This window comes from Emys orbicularis, chromosome 4, assembly GCF_028017835.1.
Source record: "Emys orbicularis isolate rEmyOrb1 chromosome 4, rEmyOrb1.hap1, whole genome shotgun sequence".
Taxonomy (NCBI): Eukaryota; Metazoa; Chordata; order Testudines; family Emydidae; genus Emys; species Emys orbicularis.
This window is the reverse complement of record NC_088686.1, coordinates 122,464,325-122,483,038: the sequence shown is the minus strand read 5'-3', so window position 1 is coordinate 122,483,038 and position 18,714 is coordinate 122,464,325. Positions and strand designations below refer to the sequence as shown.

General features: G+C 42.0%; 1 protein-coding gene across 1 annotated transcript in view; it reads left to right on the top strand.

The window, feature by feature from the left end:
• Nucleotides 1–18,714, top strand: part of LOC135877812 (adenylate cyclase type 10-like) — a 113,060-nt gene that overhangs the window by 84,907 nt on the left and 9,439 nt on the right. Inside the window, 3 exon segments of the mRNA XM_065403360.1 lie at nt 552–628; nt 11,818–11,931; nt 16,819–16,989. Coding sequence (XP_065259432.1) covers nt 552–628; nt 11,818–11,931; nt 16,819–16,989 — 362 coding nt within the window.

The following is an 18,714-nucleotide window of genomic DNA, read 5'->3' as shown; positions in this document are numbered from 1 at the left end:
ATTATCTAATGCTCAATTCTAGTCTGAAATATGGCAAGGCATCATAAATCCATTATTGCACTTGAACATTCACACCTGTTTTAGCCTGTGATGTTACTTCACCATAGCCTTAGTTAACTGTATTTCTTTGATTCCGTCTAAAGGATTCAGTGGGCCAGGCGATTATTATTTTTTTTTTTAGTTAGGATGCTGTATTTTTATATTGTGTGAACAAACCATTCTTGTTTCCAGGTGGTATTGACTAGGCAAGCACCTTCCAATGTTTTCACTTAGCAGCTGTTTGAGAAACCCCCTCCTGGAAACACCAACCTTCCCACTCTGCCCAGTCTTCAACTACTTGGTTCTCAAAACATTATTCTGTGAGCCACCAGGACAGGGATCCACAGGCTGCAGTTTGGAAACCACTAACTTGCCTTTGCCTTGAAGTTTAGTGATAGTTTCCCACCCATGTTTATCACCTCTGAGTGACTTTCCCATAAAAAAAACCCCCTAGTATTTGCCCCATATGAATACTCCTTGTAATCGTCTTATTTATTGACTCTTGTGTTTAGATGCCGGTCAATGTTGACATAATGTATCCACAGATTGTTGAAGGCTTCCTACCTATTTGTAACTTGTATATTAATATGTGAGTACAACAAATGGATTTTTTCATACAGTTCATTCATTATTTGATTGTAGTTTAATTAATTTTATGTGATTGGGGTCTGTGCAATTGTGGTGGCCCTTCAACTTGTTGAGCTTGTGTGAAATAAAATTTAGCAGACTAACAAGAGGCAGCTTAAAGCAGCTAACAGTTTAGTAGACAAAGAATCTCTGCTGCCAGCTGCTTTTTATCCAAATATGTGAGATAGCTTTCATGCTTTAGGATTGTGAGACTGAGGTTTAGATCAACAATAAACGATGGCAAGTTGGTGAGCATGCAGTTGAATTGGGAATAGCTTGAAGCAGTTCACCGAGGCCCATGGCAGAGGCTAATCATGAGATATGGAGGAGGATCTTCGAGTAGCTGTTACATAAGCCTGAAGTATCACTCCAGTTATGTCTACCATTGTTAGAGGCACTGCTCTAACAGGCACTGCTCTATTCAATGTGTGGTGGAATAATTGACATTGGGCAGATTGACTTATAAATTTCATATTAGACCACTCCTATTTCTAAAATGCTCTACATTTAGGTATCCTGTGAAAAGTAACTTAAAAAAAAATCCTTATGCAAGGCACTGTAACAACTTAGGATCTATAATACTAGTTTGTGAATGCAGTACTATTAAAATGCTATTTGTGGGTTTATTCTGCCATGTCTGATCACCATTGTGTACAGTATCAGGATACATTCAGATTCTACTATTGTGGGAGCACACCCATGTACCCTAGATTTATATAGGGCAAAAGTAATGTAGTGGCCATTTGAAGTAGGCTTGTTCACAGAACTAATAACATTCAGTATCTTTTTTTTTTTCTTCTCTCCTTCCCACAGGGAGCGTTTTCTTCCAGTCTGCCGTATTAATGACTTTCAGATTGCAGATGTCATAAATCCAAGTAAGCAAGCTTTTGTTAACCCATCCATGTTCCCACATGCTCATGTGATGCCTGGGCCATTTCTATGAAATATCTTTGAAGACTCTTGGGTTTTATTTTCTACACTGCGGTAGACAATTGTGGTGTAGTGGAACCAGCAGCTGCCTACTTTTGAACCTCGTGGTATGGCCTCCAGAGAAGACCAGTTCATTAAATAGTTCTTACAATGCTTTAGCCCAGGGGTAGGCAACCTATGGCACAGGTGCCAAAGGCGGCACACGAGCTGATTTTCAGTGGCACTCACACTGCCCGGGTCCTGGCCACCGGTCCGGTGGGCTCTGCATTTTAATTTAATTTTAAATGAACCTTCTTAAACATTTTAAAAACCTTATTTACTTTACATACAACAATAGTTTAGTTATATATTATAGAAAGACCTTCTAAAATGTTAAAATGTATTACTGGCACGTGAAACCTTAAATTAGAGTGAATAAATGAAGACTCGGCACACCACTTCTGAAAGGTTGCCGACCCCTGCTTTAGCCAATCCAGTTAATACTAATTAGCTAATAAATCTCAGCTCTATTACAAAACATTACAGTTCTGTCTTGCTACTAGGTTAGATAATAATCTTATGTTTTCCAGTAGTTTTGCAATATATGGTGGTTATAATTACTCTTAAAAAGTAGAAATAGTTATGAGTAGGTGACAGGACTGGAACTCAATAATGTGGATTTCCTGGGGGAAATATTTCTATAGAAAACACTTGTATTTCCTCCTTTCTTCCACTCTCTTGCCAACACACTGTTGCAGTTCTGGTGTGGCACAGGCCATTCAGGAAAGACTTTGTTAAATTTGCTAAAGAAATTTCTTTAAGTTGATTTCTGCATCTTCCTGTTTTCCTGCCAAAGCATTTGAGGTTGGCCAGGAGTGTCCTTGTTCTCTATTCCAAAATTCAATTTGAATTGAGCTGGGACAAGAAGGGCCTTCTTAGTTCAGGGACCTAGCTGTGGATTCTCTTTGAACATGTCTGCTGGAGTCCTTGTGGAGCTGTCTTCAGGGTTTAGTACAAGGTTTTTCTGTTTGGGTTGCCGACTTTTTTTTACCTCCCTTCTTTCTTTTTATCAGATTTTTTTTTTTTGTACTGACATTAGTCAGTGCTCAGTGTTTTCAGGGGAATAGCTGTTTTTCTGAGATGTTATGCCCAGTTTGTAATTTATTTTTGGATTGTATAAGGTCCTTGACCATGCATCTGGGTGCATCATAAATTCATGGCTTGGTGCAGTTGTTTGTACAAACAAATTAAATCTTTTCCAAATACTGGTAAGGTAATAGCTATAAGTCTTGGGTTTGTTTAATTTTTTCAGAAATTGACATAACTTAATCATACCAATTTAAGTACATTTCATGACTGAGGAAGATTTGTTCCTTTCTAAAACATACTTGGTTCAGTAATAGATATCTCTTAAAATTCACCCCCAAACTGGCACTGAAGTTCTGTAAGAAATTCTCTTCTAAGCCAATATGGGTAAATTGACCTCCTAACTTTCCTTGGAGCATAGTACGTTTGTAATACTAAAATATCCAGAGCTATCTTTAACATGGTACTTTTCTTCATTCAGTCTTTGCCTCTATTTAGCTGTTTGAGTTTTGCTGTGCTCAAGTTTTCCAATTATGGGCCATATAGAGACCAAAACACTCATTCTTTGCTATTCCTCTCTTTTAGAAGCAAAGCGGACAGCTCGTTTCTTGAGTGGCATTCTTAACTTTATTCACTTCCAAGAATCACGTTGTGAGATCTACATGGAATTCCAGTGGGCATATGTAAGATTATGTATAGTTTGTAAAAAAACAGCTCAGATAAGACCATCAAAAATATAATTAATTACACTGCTCTACAGCCAAAATGCTTCTGAAATAAATGTAGTCAAACTTTACTAATTCTGGGTCACTGAGAACGAAAATGATGCTTAAAATTGTTGATTGGCTCTAGTTTTCAAGATATGCTATTTACGGTCAGTATATACGACCCTTGACTTGGGAATGGCGGAGGATAAGTGAGTTATAAAGGGAAGGGATCTCAATTTAAACCAGAAATGACTAAAATACATCTTTGACTGGATCTATGAATAAATCTGACTGGGTTTGGACAGTACTTGCTTTTTAGGCAAAACAATGAATGATGCAATCTGAAGCTGGTATTGCGTCATACATGATATGAATTGCATCATGTTATTCCTAGAAGTCATGGATGATGCAATTATAACGAAGCTTACATCACTCTGCTGAACAAATTGCCCTATATCAGCTCTAGAAATCATACAGCGTCATGCTCTCTTATTGGTCAGTGTTTGATTTTGCAAAGGGACACATTTCTGTTTAGCCAAAGTGAGCAGAGATGCCTCGTACTTGTGTGAACAGTGCAGATAACTTCTGCTATGTTTGTGGTGAAGTGACTTTTGCATCACAAAAGCGCAGTATAACCACTATGGTTAAGAAAGCCTATCACCTTTATTTTGGCTGCAAAATTGGAGATCAGGACAAGAGGTGGGCCCCACACATATGCTGCAACACTTGTGCAACAAATCTTCGCCAGTGGTTCAACAGGAAAAGGAAATCTATGCCTTTTGCAGTGCCAATGATTTGGAGAGAGCCAACAGATCATACCAGCAATTGTTACTTCTGCATGGTGCCTCCAGTTGGGAAAGGTGTGTCAAAGAAGAAAAAGTGGACTGTGCATTATCCAAACATTCCATCAGCTGTACGCCCAGTACCCCACGGAGAAGGACTGCCGGTTCCTGATGCACCAGAATCATTCTCACTTGAGTCAGACGAGGAAGAGGAAGAGGATGAAACTTCTGGTCCTGAACCATCAATGTCACAGGACCCACATTTTCTCCCATCCTCCTCCTCTGAACCACACCTCATAACACAAGGTGAACTGAATGACCTTGTCAGGGATTTGGAACTACCCAAGAGTAAGGCAGAGCTGTTGGGCTCCAGACTACAGCAGTGGAATCTCCTGGCAGGTGATGTTAGGGTTTCCATGTTCCGTGACCGTCAAAAGGATCTTGTCCCATTCTTCTTCATGGAAGGTGATCTTGTAGCCTGCAACAACATCGATGGTGTGATGGCAGCCCTCAACATAGTTCACGATCCAGATGAGTGGAGACTGTTCATTGATTCATCGAAGAAGAGTCTTAAAGCTGTTTTACTGCAGAATGGCAATGTTTTGCCATCAATTCCAGTTGGTCATGCAGTCCATATGAAGGAAACCTATGACAACATGAAACAACTTTTGAGGTGCATAAACTATGACCAACATCAGTGACAGCTTTGTGGCGATTTGAAGGTTGTTGCTCTCTTGCTTGGTCTGCAGACTGGATACACAAAGTACTGCTGTTTTCTCTGCGAATGGGATAGTCGTGCAAGAGAGTCCCACTACATCAAGAAAGATTGGCCACTCCAACAGACATTGGAGCCTGGGAGGTGTTCAGCATCCACCACTTGTTGAATCAAGGAAGATTTTGTTACCACCCTTACACATCAAGCTGGGTCTGATGAAGAACTTTGTCAAGGCCATTGACAAAACACAAGCAGCTTTCAAGTACCTCCGTGGAAAATTTCCAAGGTTAAGTGAAGCTAAGATAAAGGAAGGTGTCTTTGTTGGTCCTCAGATTCGTGAACTTCTTCGAGATGATGCATTTGACCATGCACTGCGTGGCAAGGAAAAGACGGCATGGAAAGCCTTCCAGTTAGTGGCAATAAATTTTCTCGGAAACAACAAGGCAGACAACTACAGGTTGTTGGTGGAAAACCTCCTCAAGGCATACAAAAGCCTTGGTTGCAACATGTCACTAAAGATACATTTTTTGCACTCTCATCTAGATTTTTTTCCACCGAACTGCGGAGCAGTGAGCGACAAGCACGGCGAGCGATTTCACCAGGACATTGCAACAATGGAGAAATGCTATCAGGGCAAATGGAGCCCATTAATGCTTGCAGACTATTGCTGGACAGTGACAAGAGATGCTCCATTTAATGAATACAAGAGACAAGCCAAGAAACGCCGAGTAGACACTGAATAGGACTAAACTATGTACATAATAGTTTTTTGCCTTTTGTTTCATAATACATTTTATTGATATAACCCTTTTGCTGATTTTTAAAGTGTTCCATAAACAGGACAGGTGAAATATTATCATGTAAAGCAACCATAAACACATGAAAAGACCTAGGTTTACAATTTATGATTAAAACTCTACTATCTACACAATATACATAGACATAAAATGTAAAAACTTAAATATCTTAGAAACAGTAGCCAATCAGTTGTTTTAATTGTCATATTTGAATTCAGCACATCAAAATACATAATAAATAGCACATTTTATCTCTGAAGCAGACGACTTCTCAAAAATTGTAGACCAGTGTTCTAAGCCCTGTTCATGCTGGCTCACTCATCTCTGCATTTCTCTCTGCTGTAGCTTGAAGAGCTGCAAAGTCTCAGATGATGGCTGTACAGATCTTGCTGCTGCTCTCAGAACCAGCCAGAGCCTGACTGAGCTGGATCTGAGTTCTAATCATTATCTGAGCGATCCCGGAGTGCAGTTGCTGTGTGAGGGACTGATACATCCAACCTGCAAATTAGAGTCTGAAGTAAGTAACATTTGACTTCCTCTGTGTATTTATACATGTCCTTTATGTAAAGTGCTCGATGCGGTCTGTGGCTGCTCCCCGCAGTTACCTGGAAAAGCTGAGATTTCAGTGCCTCTCCAGCACTAGCATTAATGGCTCACAACACGCACTCAGCCTCCCTGGCCCACACCAGAGAACTGGCTCCACATCCAGCTCCCCAAAGACCAGCGGAATACAAGCATTCGTGTGCGCACATGCACACACGAGTTTTCAACCAACTCTTAATAAGATACATTTTATTAAAAAGAGCTCACCCTTACCCTTTAGCTCCACAGCCCGTGGCCTTTGGGGAATAAATAGTTAATTTTTTAAACAAACCATTTTTTAATAGCTGAAAGGTAAGAATGAGATCTAACAGCCTACATTATAAATCACTTTAATGACTTTTAATATCTTAATTTTCTATTTTAAAACTAATGAAAGCAAAAGAGATCCCAGGATCTGGATCTAAATCTCCCCATCTGAGCTGAAATACTCAGTCTGGGTTTCAGCTTCAGCCCCAGCCATACTGGCTCCTGCCTTTGAATTTTCCAGGGCAGGGGCCAAAGTTGCTTTCAGCGGAGACACATCAGCAGTTTGGAGAAACACCCTTTGAAGTGCAGCTTGCTGGGAATGGGGATGTATGTTTACAGTTACAAACTGGGCAGGGAAAAGCAGGTGCCAATGCTGGGCTCATTGTAAAAAAACCCAACCCTTTGGGGAAAACTATGGATCTTTCTTTTTCTATTTCAATACATTGCTCTCCTCTTTTTCTTTCAAAGCACAAGATTCCACCCCGACCTGTGAGATCCTGGGAAACTCAGGAGATTTGGGGCCAGGTTTTCAAAAGACCCAGAAGCTCCCACTGTGACACATCTACCTCATGTTTCAAAAGATCTGCATGTTGGATGTGGAATTCTCTTGAAAATCTTTCCCTAAAGCACCAGCAGAGTGAGCTGCAAAACCAGCTTCCTTTTGCAATAGTGGCCGCCCATCATTGGAGGTTTGGGGTTAAAGCCCCCAACCCCTAATACAGTGTCCCTTGTACTCTCCCAAGAACATCAGGAGGGCTGAGGTGCTTCTGTCCCCATCTATCTCAAAGCTTTGCCAGTCAGTTACATGGCTAGGACTCATCTCATGGCTGTTTGTATTCTCCTTTTATTCTCAATGTCTGTTGGTGATTTTTAGCCTCTTACCTGTTGAGGACAAGAAGGTGCCACTCTCCATTATACACTCGGCTCCTGGTGGCTTCTCTAATCTGCAATCAAAGTAAGGTATATATGTAGTGAAAGAAGACATCTGTCAGTGATTTCCCTTCTCAGAGCAGTCACCATCACAGCCACTTTCCAAATTCCTTCCATCCCCCTTGCTTTAGGAGGAGTCACCACTGAGCTTCAGCTCCCCCTGCTCAGTGCACTTGCAACTTTCTGTCCCTTCCTGAGGAGTGAGACCTACAGATCTGCAGCAGTAACTGGATTTCTTAGTTGATCAAGTAGACCCTGTGCTTCACTGATTAAACACAGAATAATTGGTTTTGAATAGCTAATGGCACACACACCTTGTTGACTGAGTTTGATCCTGCAGCTTGTTCTATACATCCAAAATACTTTGAGTCTGATTCTTAAATAGAGATTCACGCCCTGTGGAACCAGGGCTGAGAAACTACAGTAACCAGCGTGGGAAACTTTTTAATTTAAGCAGCGGTTGAAATGTATTTTATTTTACATGCTCATCCAAGCCCCTACTTTCATTCCTGACAGGTGTAATGCAAACAATTTTTAGACTACATTGGGTTCCCCCCTCCTAATTTTGCCTTCAGGTTTTCATTTCATTTCAAAGCTATCTGTTTTAAAATGTGTGGTTTGTAATATTAATAACTAGAGTGTCACACACTCCATACCTTCTGTAGCTGAGCTGATTGCAGACACCCAGGGGCTCCTTGCATCCTTCCATTTCCTGCCCTCCCAGGTGCCACCCTCCCATCCCCATCTATTTTAGGAATTTCTGCAACTCCACCCTACACCCTCCCTCTTGCCAGGGTGTCTGTGTATGCCCTCTATCCGCCCTCCTGATTCCAGAGTGTCTCATTCTCCCTCTCACCAAAGCAGTGTCCTCCATATCCCCCTCCCCCATACCAGGGGGCTCCATGTGTTCCCCTCCTTTCCCCCCATCTCCTATACCAGGGTTCCCCATTCTCCCTACCATGCCAGGGGTTCTACGTGCCCTTCCCCCATGTCAGGGGTTCTGCATGTCCCCCTATTTCCCCACTCCCACCTTGCTAGGGGCTCTGTGTGTCTCATTTATCTTGCCCCTCAAAAGTAACTTTCTTCTCCCCAAATTGGAAGGGACAGGTAGACCTCTGGTGCCCCCCCACCAGAGAAGGCTTTGGAGAGGCAGCATATTGGCAGGGAAGAAGGAATGAAGTCTCCACTCTCCTTTGCCTCCTGGCTGAGTACCCCCCCCAACAGCTGTAAGGTGACTCCCAGTAGAGAGAGCAAAGAACATGCGGACCACCCCCACTATTTTTTTTCTATGGGTGCATGAGCCCTGGAGCACCCACAGAGTTGGTGCCTATGCCTGACTTGTAGCAGTGTAAATCAGGAGCAACCCCAATGAAATCAGTGGAGTTACACTGGTATAAAATTTAAGAACCGCAAGTGGTTCACCAGGCTGGGGAAGCAGCCTAATGAGTGGTGCTGTGGTTCACCAGCAGATATAAACCCAATCTGACAAGCCAGAGAAGGCACTTCAGACTGGCCATGCCAGCAGGAATCTGAAACATACTTCTTGAATTGAAGAGGGTACTAAGCAGGGATGAGTCTAGCTGGCATAGCTATACTGGCAAAGGCGCTGTAGTGTAAACAAGACCTGCATTAACCATGTTTTTGGGCAGTGAATTTCCCTTGTTTCTTGAGGAAGAGGTGTTAGTGAGGGGGCATGATTGGAGGGCACCTGTGGGAGGGAAATGATCTGCCACTTTAGCTACCAGCTCTCCCCTCCTCCTGGCCCCACCATGCCCCATAAATTCTACCCCAGTCCCTGAATAGCTTTTTAATTATTGCTTCCCCAAAAGGGAAGTGTGTGGTGGAAATTATCCATGATTGATCCCGAGAGAGTAATAGTAGGATCAGAGCCATAGTTTGAGCCCAAGTATGTGTGTATTTAAAAAAAAAGTTTTATAAGAAGTGTAAAATTTGGATGTTACATGATTATTTTAGTGGGACTGTATCTCACTTAAACTACCTCAAAAATCTTGACTACTAAACCAGCCCTGTGGCTATTTTCAAGACAAGATTTTTTTGGAGGGCCTCTTTCCGGGTTCATCACAACTGTTCCTTTCAGGCACTTATCTCACTTCTTTGCCTTTATGTCCTGCAGGTTAAATTATTGCAATATCACACATGTTAGCTGTAAGGATCTTGCTGCTGTTCTCAAAACCAGCCAGAGACTGATAGAGCTGGACATGGGCATAAATGAACTGCAAGAATCTGGAGTGCAGCTTCTGTGTGAGGCACTGAAACATCCAAACTGCAGACTGCAGAGACTGGGGTAAGCAATGTTTGGCCTCCTTAGTATTTACAGGTGTTACTTTCTGTAAAGCGTGGGACAGGATGTATGGCTGATGTCTGATGTTTACTCCCTGCAACTTCATGGAGAAACTGAGTTCAGTGTCTCTCTAGAATCCCCATCAATAGCTCACAGCATGCACCCAGTCTGCCCTCTTTGGAAAATGGAAACTTTAAGTCAAGGTGGGCCCACGCCAGACACTTGGCTCCACAGTCCTTTGGGCAAGAAATACATACCGCATTTTATTAAGAGTTTGTTTAAAAATATTATTGGCTCCAGAGTGCAAGATATCTGCACAGTGCCCGCTAGTCTCTCAAAAAACTCCAACTCCTAATAAAATGCATTCATGAAGAAGAGTTTACTCTTACTATTCCAATATATTTTATAGACTGTTTTAATGACTTTTGACACCTTGATCTTTTCATATAAAATCAATAAAAGCCAAGGAGGCCCCAGGACCCTGAGGATTCTGAATCTTCCTTTCTGAGCTGATACACTCAATTGGGAATGGGTGTTTAGTTACAAACAGGGCAGATACAAATGTTGGATTCATTATAAAAAGCCCTTTGGGGAAAGCGCTGGCTCTTCCCTTTTCTGTTTCAATACATTTCTGCTAATTTCTTCTGTTTCCAAGGCAGAAGCCTGTTTCCAATACTTGTGAGATTCTGGGGGACTCTGTTGACTTGGGGTCAGATTTTCAAATGAGCTCAGCTCTCAGCAGCTCCATTGTGATGCTTCTGCCCCGTGCTTCAGAGGACCTGCAGGATGAATGCTGAGCTCTCTTGTAAACCGAGTTCCAAAAACACCTACAGAGTGAATTGAAAAATCAGCCTCCTTCTGATGCAGTTGCTATTCATCATTGGAGGTTTGGGGTTAAAGCCACCTACCCCTAATGCAGGGACCCCCATTCTCAGCCAAGAACATTAGATCCTCTGCTTGGAAGTCTGAGTGGCTTCTCTCCCCATCTATCTCTGATCTAGTCCTAAATGTAAGCAAGGTTTGAATGGGCTATACCCTGACAGCTAACGATGAACCAGGGGTGTGTGTGTGGGCTTTAAGACCAGACTGTATTTACATAAACACTCCTATTCTGCCAAGGTATCCAGCAGCCAGAGCTGTGCTGCCCAAGTGATCAGCGTTGGCTGGTGTTGGGTTACAAATCACTTTCATATTAAATGCTGGGGCAATGAAATGTTGTTATCCTTATTGTATAAGTGAAGGGCAGCAGAACTGTACTTAGCCTGCCTGAATGAGGGGATCACCTTCAACTGAACTGAACTGGCTAAGCAGGGGGCTTGGGTGCCAAATTCCAGTGGAGAGTGAAAGGCTGGGCCAGGAACAAGTGTTCGTGTCTGGAGGTGCGGGCTCTGTCGAAGGGTCATAAGGCAACATTTGACCTGCCCCTCTCCCCTGTTTAAAGATAGTTAATTAGGATCCACTGAAAGTCTCTTGTTTTTGCTAAGTGATTGCTAGAGCTGACATATTGGGTGTAAGTGCTAGGCTGTGGGGCAGCATTTCTGTGAAAGACTGCCCAGCCTGAGGTTCCCCCACTGAGAGCTGAAAATACTGGGAGTTGGGTGAAACCTCAAAAGACCATCTCACAGAGGTCACAGTGGAGAAGCAGGAGCAGCAGGAGGTGACTGTGCAGATGACAGTGTGGTGGCGTGAATGCGAACGGCAGCAGCGGAGTGAATGACAGTGCAGCAGCAGGCTGTGACACAGAGTGAAGGGCGGCAGCTATGACCAGTTGCAGTGGCAGCAGTGAAGGCATTGCTCGATATTTCTTTTGCTGACCCCTCCCCAGCAGGTGTGCATGGAAGAAATCCACACAAGGGGCCTTTCACCTTTATATTGCCACTGCCTATTGTCAGAGTGTCGTGAGCTCTTCCTGCTTTCCCAGAATACAGAATCTTTCTAGATGCACACAGACATCTGTGAGGGAAACAGAGAGGAAAGTAGCTTTTTTTTTTTTTAACTCTGTCATAATTTCATGCAGGTTGGGGTTGTGCAGGCTCACAACTGCTTGTTGTGGGGATCTCTCCGCTGCTCTTAGCACCAGCCAGACCCTGGCAGAGCTGAACCTCCAGGATAACAGACTGGAAGACTCCAGAGTGCAGCTGCTGTGCGAGGCACTGAAACATCCAAACTGCAAACTGCAGAAAATAAAGTGAGTACCAGCAGGTCTCCTTTAGTCTGTGTTGGTTAGTACGGTAGCGCTGTAAATCCAACAGGAAGAGTTACTGCACCTGCACCTGCCATTCTCTGGCCAAGCCAGGGCGGGGCAAGTGGGCAGCCACCCAATGGCGCAAAGCCTGGGGAAAATGGGGTGCAGTGGGGGTTAGTCGGGCCAGCCACAGTTGGAGATTGGGATGTGTGTGCAGGGCTCCCCCACCCCAAACTGTATACTGGTCTCTGCGCTCCAGAGCTGGCCAGAGTCCCTCCTCCCTCAGCAGCTGTGTGCATGGGATCTGCCTGCCACAGCCAAGTCCCCTCAGTGTGCAGTGAGAGGGGAGGGCAGGTGGGTCTCCAAGGGCTCCCTCCACCAGTTGGGCACTCCTGCTCCCCTGCATCCTCAAGCACCTCTTGAAGCACAGCCAAGAGAACTCCTGGGGAACTGGGGCGGGGGGGCTCCAAAGGCAGGTGAAACTTCCAAAGGGCCAGGCGGCCAGAGGCTTCTGGGAACTCCGGGCAGGACACGGATGGTCAGGGATGTACCCCCATGTTCTGGGTGTTCCTAGCCTCTATTTGCCAGAAGCCGGGGATAGATCACTCAGTAATTGCCCTGTTCTGTTCTTTCCCTCTGAAGCATCTGGCACCAGCCACTGCCGGAAGACAGGATACTGGGCTAGATGGATCATTGGTCTGACCCAGTATGGCCGTTTTTATGGTCTTATGGTGCCATAAGTATTTATGGTGCTTTTCAGAGAGACAAGAGAAGGACCTTTCCCCAAGGAGCTTGCAGTTTAGGATGTGAACTATGCATACCATTCAGGTAGCAAAAAGGGAATTTCTGGGAAGTTATGCAGAGTTTTTGCAGCAGCAATTATTTGCAGTCATGTGCATATATGGGATATAAGCCTGAAATGGTTTTATTTAATGGTGTATCGAATAGTGTGACAAAGTTACGTTAACAAAATAAAGTTTTTTCACGGTTGCAGGAAAAAAAGCAAGGTCCTTTGCAGTAACCATTGAGCTGTAGTATGGGCTCACAGCTGGCAAGGCTGTTTTTATCAACAGTCTTTTTTCTGCCTGTCAAGCTGGAAAAATGGGTGTGTTAAATGAAGTACAGAGGTTGCATAAACCAATGGGGCCAGAGAATTTTTAAAAACAATATCTCATGGCTTTGATGCAAATAGAGAAAATTCTCTGTGCAGCAGCTAATGACTGTCACTTAGATGAAAAACACTAGGAAGTCTAAAATGTGATCATTCAAAACAATAAGTAGGTGCTATTAATTTGAGTCTTTCTCAGCCCCTACGGTTGTGCCACCTTTAGACTCTTATTGCCAGTATTAACAATACTTGCAATTTGTATTGTTTTATTAAAACCATTTATGCCCAAAGTTATACATCTGTTTTCTGCATAGTCACTTTGCTAAAATGTATATTATTAACATGCCATTACATGAATAGTCACTGCCTATTATTTACTATTTCCCATAATAATATGCCATTCTTAGCTAAATCTTGGTAGTTACAGTTTTACTTTAGGAGGCTATATGGATCAAATTCTTCTTGGGTGTCATTTGAATTTGGCTTTATTTTGGGCCACATTCAACCACCTTTACTCATGTTGAGTAGCAGTTTACTCCTCGAGTAGTCCCATTAATTGAAGAGTAAGATACTACTCAACATGAGTAAGGGTGGCAAAATTTGATTCTTTTGTCTTTGTGGCGCATTCTTTTACTTACCCTGGAGGATATAACGAATCACAGAACCTTAAGAAATAAGATATGCAGAACTACTACTAGGTCATCTTATCCATTTCCCCTGCCAATGCAGGATTTCTCTTTACAGTATATTCTTCAATGCTTTGTCGAGTGATGAGTCTTCCACAACTTCCATTGGATGACCATTTCACAGTCTAATAAATCTCACTGTTAGGAAAATTTTCCTGATATTCAGACCACATTTTCCTATGCTTAGTTATTTCTCATTGGTTAAAGGAATTGTCTAGGATTGTCCAAGCAATGTTAATAGAAAAAAAACATCCCTGGGCTTATTTAAAAAGGTCCAATCCTACAGTACTTACTCTGGCAAGACTGTCATTGCCTTCATTTTCCAGAGTTAGAACTACTGTATTGATCTCTTAAAAAGTACCAGTAATTTTGTAATAAAAAATGATTAGCCAATAGAACTGTTTCAAAGTTTGGGGGGGTGAGAGAGAAGGAAACATTTTGTCATTGATTCATCGATTACCTGTTCTGTTCGTTCCCTCTGAAATCTGGCATTGGCCACTGTCAGAAGACAGGATGCTGGTCTAGATGGACCATTGGTCTGACTCAGAATGGATGTTCTTATAACTCCAAGGACGGAAGGGATCACTGTGACCATCTAGTCTGATCTCCTGTATAACCCTGGCCATAGAACTTCCCCAAAAATAATTCCCAAAGCAGATCTTTTAGAGAAATATCCAATCTTGATTTTAAAAGCGTTAGTGATGGAGAATCCACCGGGGCCCTTGGTAAATTGTTCCACTGGTTAATCACTCTCACGGTTAATTACTCTCACCATTTTCATGATGATTTTCACAATGAGTTTTCCTCATTTTTCAGCTAACACGATTAGCTAGTTTTTCAGAATGTGCCTCTTTGTTCTCATTGCAAAAAAGAAATGTGCATGGATTAACTGGTAAGATTAGAAAATGTTAATACTTATCTAGATTTCTTAGTTAGGTTTAGTAGTCCAGCCTTTTGATAGCCAATAAATGACATAGTGTATGTATTTTCTTTAACCAGTGAATACCATGGTGAAAAACAATAACTGCTTGACCACTTGTGGCTTGCAATTTACCATAAATGTTGGATGAGGATTACTGAACAAAAACATCTATTTATATAGTCCGCTAAGATGTAAAATACAATAAATAGGTACAATAGGGTTTCACCCACCCTAGGCCATTTCTAACCAGATCCTTTTGTGACTAGATATTGGCAGTTTGACCTTTAGAGCATTGTTCTTTCCCAATTTGTATGGTATACAAAGCAGTCTTAATTCAGGCAGTACTTCCATTGACTTCAGTGGGTGTTTTGCTTCCATTAGGATTATATGAGCATGCCCCAAGTAATCATTTCCTCAAAACTTAGCAAGAAAGTCAGGCAAAGGACTTCATTTATGTCTCTTACTCCAGTGTAGCATTCTCCTGTCTGAATCCCATGATTAAAAAAGAGCCCTGGGCACGACACAAGAAAGCAGTGAAGATCAGTCAAATGGGGTGGAGATCTTTCTCCCTTTTTTAAAAGAGAGAAACAAATTGCTCCATGAGCAAGTTTATCCTATTCTTTTCTGCCATGGCACAAGTTACCCCTAAATTATGGCCAGCCTAGTTAACTTACGTTATAGTTTTTGACGGCCTTCAAATTTACCTCTTCACTATTGCACCAATGTCTGTCTTCATCTGTCACTAAACCCAAAACAATACAATCACTTTAGAATGGGATTTTTATAGGTGTTTGATGTTGAACTATCTCTTCTCTCATTGAAGTCGCTTCCGTTCTAAATTAATGGTAAGAATTAGGCCAACACTGATCGATCTTGAAGATCCCACCTGTAATTAGCTAAAATGTACAGATTTCAGTAAAATATTTGAAAACTATTCCCAAGCCTCCTTAAAACACTTTAAAAAGGGATTTAAGACATCACAAATCAATTTTTGTTGATATAATATATATAATATTCAGTAATCCTCATTTCATATTTCCCATTACTTTTAGATAGAGATTGCAGAATTACCTTTAGCAGTACTGATGTGTGTCAAATATTTGATGTTAGTGAAGCAAAAAATAGCACTAATGCATCCACCAGCGAGGGTTAAGCTAGGAGTCATTACAAGAATATTTGGCATATTGTATATTAATTGCAAATGTGGTCTGGAGACATTTGTACACATTTTGAATTGTCTAAGTAGAAATTCCCATTGCTTTCAGTGAAGCAGGACTATGACCCTTAGTCTCAAATTTGAATGTTGGACATTTTGTATATGTTGGAGTATTGGCCTGAGACATTAGCTGAATTATTTACCTCTCTCCATTCTGAAAACTGACCATTTATAGCTACCCTTTGTTTCCTATCTTTTAACCAGTTACCAATCCCTCTTATCCCATGGTATCTTACTTTGCTTACGAGTCTTTGGTGAGGGACCTTGTCAAAGGCTTTCTGAAAATCTAAGTATACTATATCCACTGGATCCCCTTTGTCCACATGCTTGTTGACCCCCTCAAAGAATTCTAGTAGATTGGTGAGGCATGATTTCCCTTTAGAAAAATCATGTTGACTCTTCCCCAACAAATTATGTTCATCTATATGTCTGACAATATTATTCTTTATTATAGTTTCAACCAGTTTGCCCAGTACTGAAGTCAGGCTTACAGGCCTGTAATTGCTTCGATCACCTCTGGAGCCCTTTTTAAAAATTGGTGTCACATTAGTTATCCTCCAGTCCACTGGTACAGAAGCTGATTTAAATGATAGGTTACAGACTACAGTTAGTAGTTCTGCAATTTCACATTTGAGTTCCTTCAGAACTCTTGGATGAATACCATCTGTTCCTGGTGACTTATTGCTGTTTAATTTATCAATTTGTTCTAAAACCTCCTCTAATGATACCTCAATCTGGGACAGTTCCTCAGATCTGTCACCTAAAAAGAATGGCTCAGGTCTGGGAATCTCCCTCACATCCTCAGCTGGCACACCCACAGCCTCCTACTAGAGCCCTGTGACTGATCTCTTCTGAATGAACTATCCCATTCCAGATGGACACTGACATCAGCAAGACCAGTTGCAGCAAGTAGGGTGGAAACAAGTGATCGTTTCCCTCTGTATGATTCTGTCTGCAGGTTGCGGGATTGCCATCTCACAGCTGCTTGTTGTGGGGACCTCTCCTCTGTTCTTAGCACCAGTCAGACCCTGTCTGAGCTGAACCTGAAACGCAATAAACTGGAGGATTCAGGAGTGCAGCTGCTGTGTGAGGGACTGAAACATCCACACTGCAAACTGCAGAAACTAAAGTAAGTAACAGTTGATTCCTTTAGTCTATGCCTGTAGTTGTACTATTGCTACTTCAGTTATTCAACTATGAATGCAAAGCAGCTCCATAACTGCACCGACAACCCTTGCAAAGCACCGTCTTCCCAAGGAGTGGGATAGACGCCCCTTGCTGTGCACATGTATCATGTTTTACTGGGTAAGTAGATGGATCACACAGCAACTCTAAATGCAGTGTGTTCTACTGTAGGGACTCAGGTTATTTTATTCAATAAGTGTGAATTATAGGAGACTTCCACAATTTGATTAGAATAAACTTCCTTCATTCAAATCCTTCACCACCATCACAAGAAGTAATCCTGGGGCAAAGCCTAAAAAATAGACAAAGAAATAGTGAAGCAGAGGTGGGGGAAAGAAGAGGAAAAGGACAAAAAAAGAAATGAAGCATATACAGTCATTAGCTGGGGACTATCTACAGGGCACCCCAGGTACTTTATCCTTCACTCCTCTCTTCCTGAGCCTGTCAGTCTCTCTAGGTCAGTGGCTCCCAACCTTTCCAGACTACTGCACCCCCTTCAGGAGTCTGATTTCCCTTGCATACCCCCAAGCTTCACTTAAAAACTACTTGCTTGCAAAATCAGACATAAATACAAAAGTGTCACAGCACACTATTACTGAAAAATTGCTGACTTTCTCATTTTTACTATATAATAAAATAAATCCATTGGAATATAAATATTGTACTTACATTTCAGTTCTAGTATATAGAGCAGTATAAACAAGTCATTGTCTGTATGAAATTTTAGTTTGTACTGACTTTCTAGTCCTTTTTATATAGCCTGTGGTAAAACGAGGCAAATATCTAGATGAGTCGATGTATCCCTCTGGAAGATCTCTGTTTTATGTTCTTCATAAAAGAACTCCAGACTTCAAGCTGATGGGATGAGCTGTCTCGCACATGGCATTTCCAGGGTGCAACAGGGCTATTCACCAAACCTTTGTATGTGATGTTTCTTAATGGCCCATTTAATTTTGATAGACCTTCTTAATGGTTAGGAAATGATCCCTCCCCCCGTCAACTGGGTTCACAGGTTCATAGCAAACATTTTTATAGTTATAAAGCAAAGTACATATATCTTACAGCATTGGATACAGACGTTACAAGTGGGATTAATGGATGCAGCAACTTACAAGCATTTCGTAGAATCTAGACCCAAAATACATTCTTGTAAGTCTATATGTACCTTGACTAATACTAACCCCACAGGTGAGCTGGTCTGGTTTCCAGCTATGAGTTTGTCAGTTCTCATCTGACATCTACAGCCTTGGCAAGAGCTGGCAGCTGGTCTACCAGCCTCAGAGGCATCTTACCCAAATTTGGGTTCTGTGTGACAATAATGGGTTCTGTGTGACACCTCAAAGGCAGCCTTCACAATTGCTTAGAATTTAAAATCTTAGCATTGTAGATTAATAACAATTCAGGAACAAGTTATTTCTCAAAGCCTCTTCTTTTATATCCAGCATCAACGTAACATGGCCAAGGGAGGGCCTTTCATTTAGAACTGCAGCAGTCCCAAAATTGGAGCACTGGCTCCTACTCTCCCAAACAAGCTGGGAAGAAATAAGAAAATTAAATATGGGTCACCAGAGCCAGCTGTAAAAAATAAATAAATCAAATCAAATAAATATTAATAAGGGGGATTTGACCTCCTCGCCTGCTGTCAGAGGTAGCGTCAGGACAAACCTGC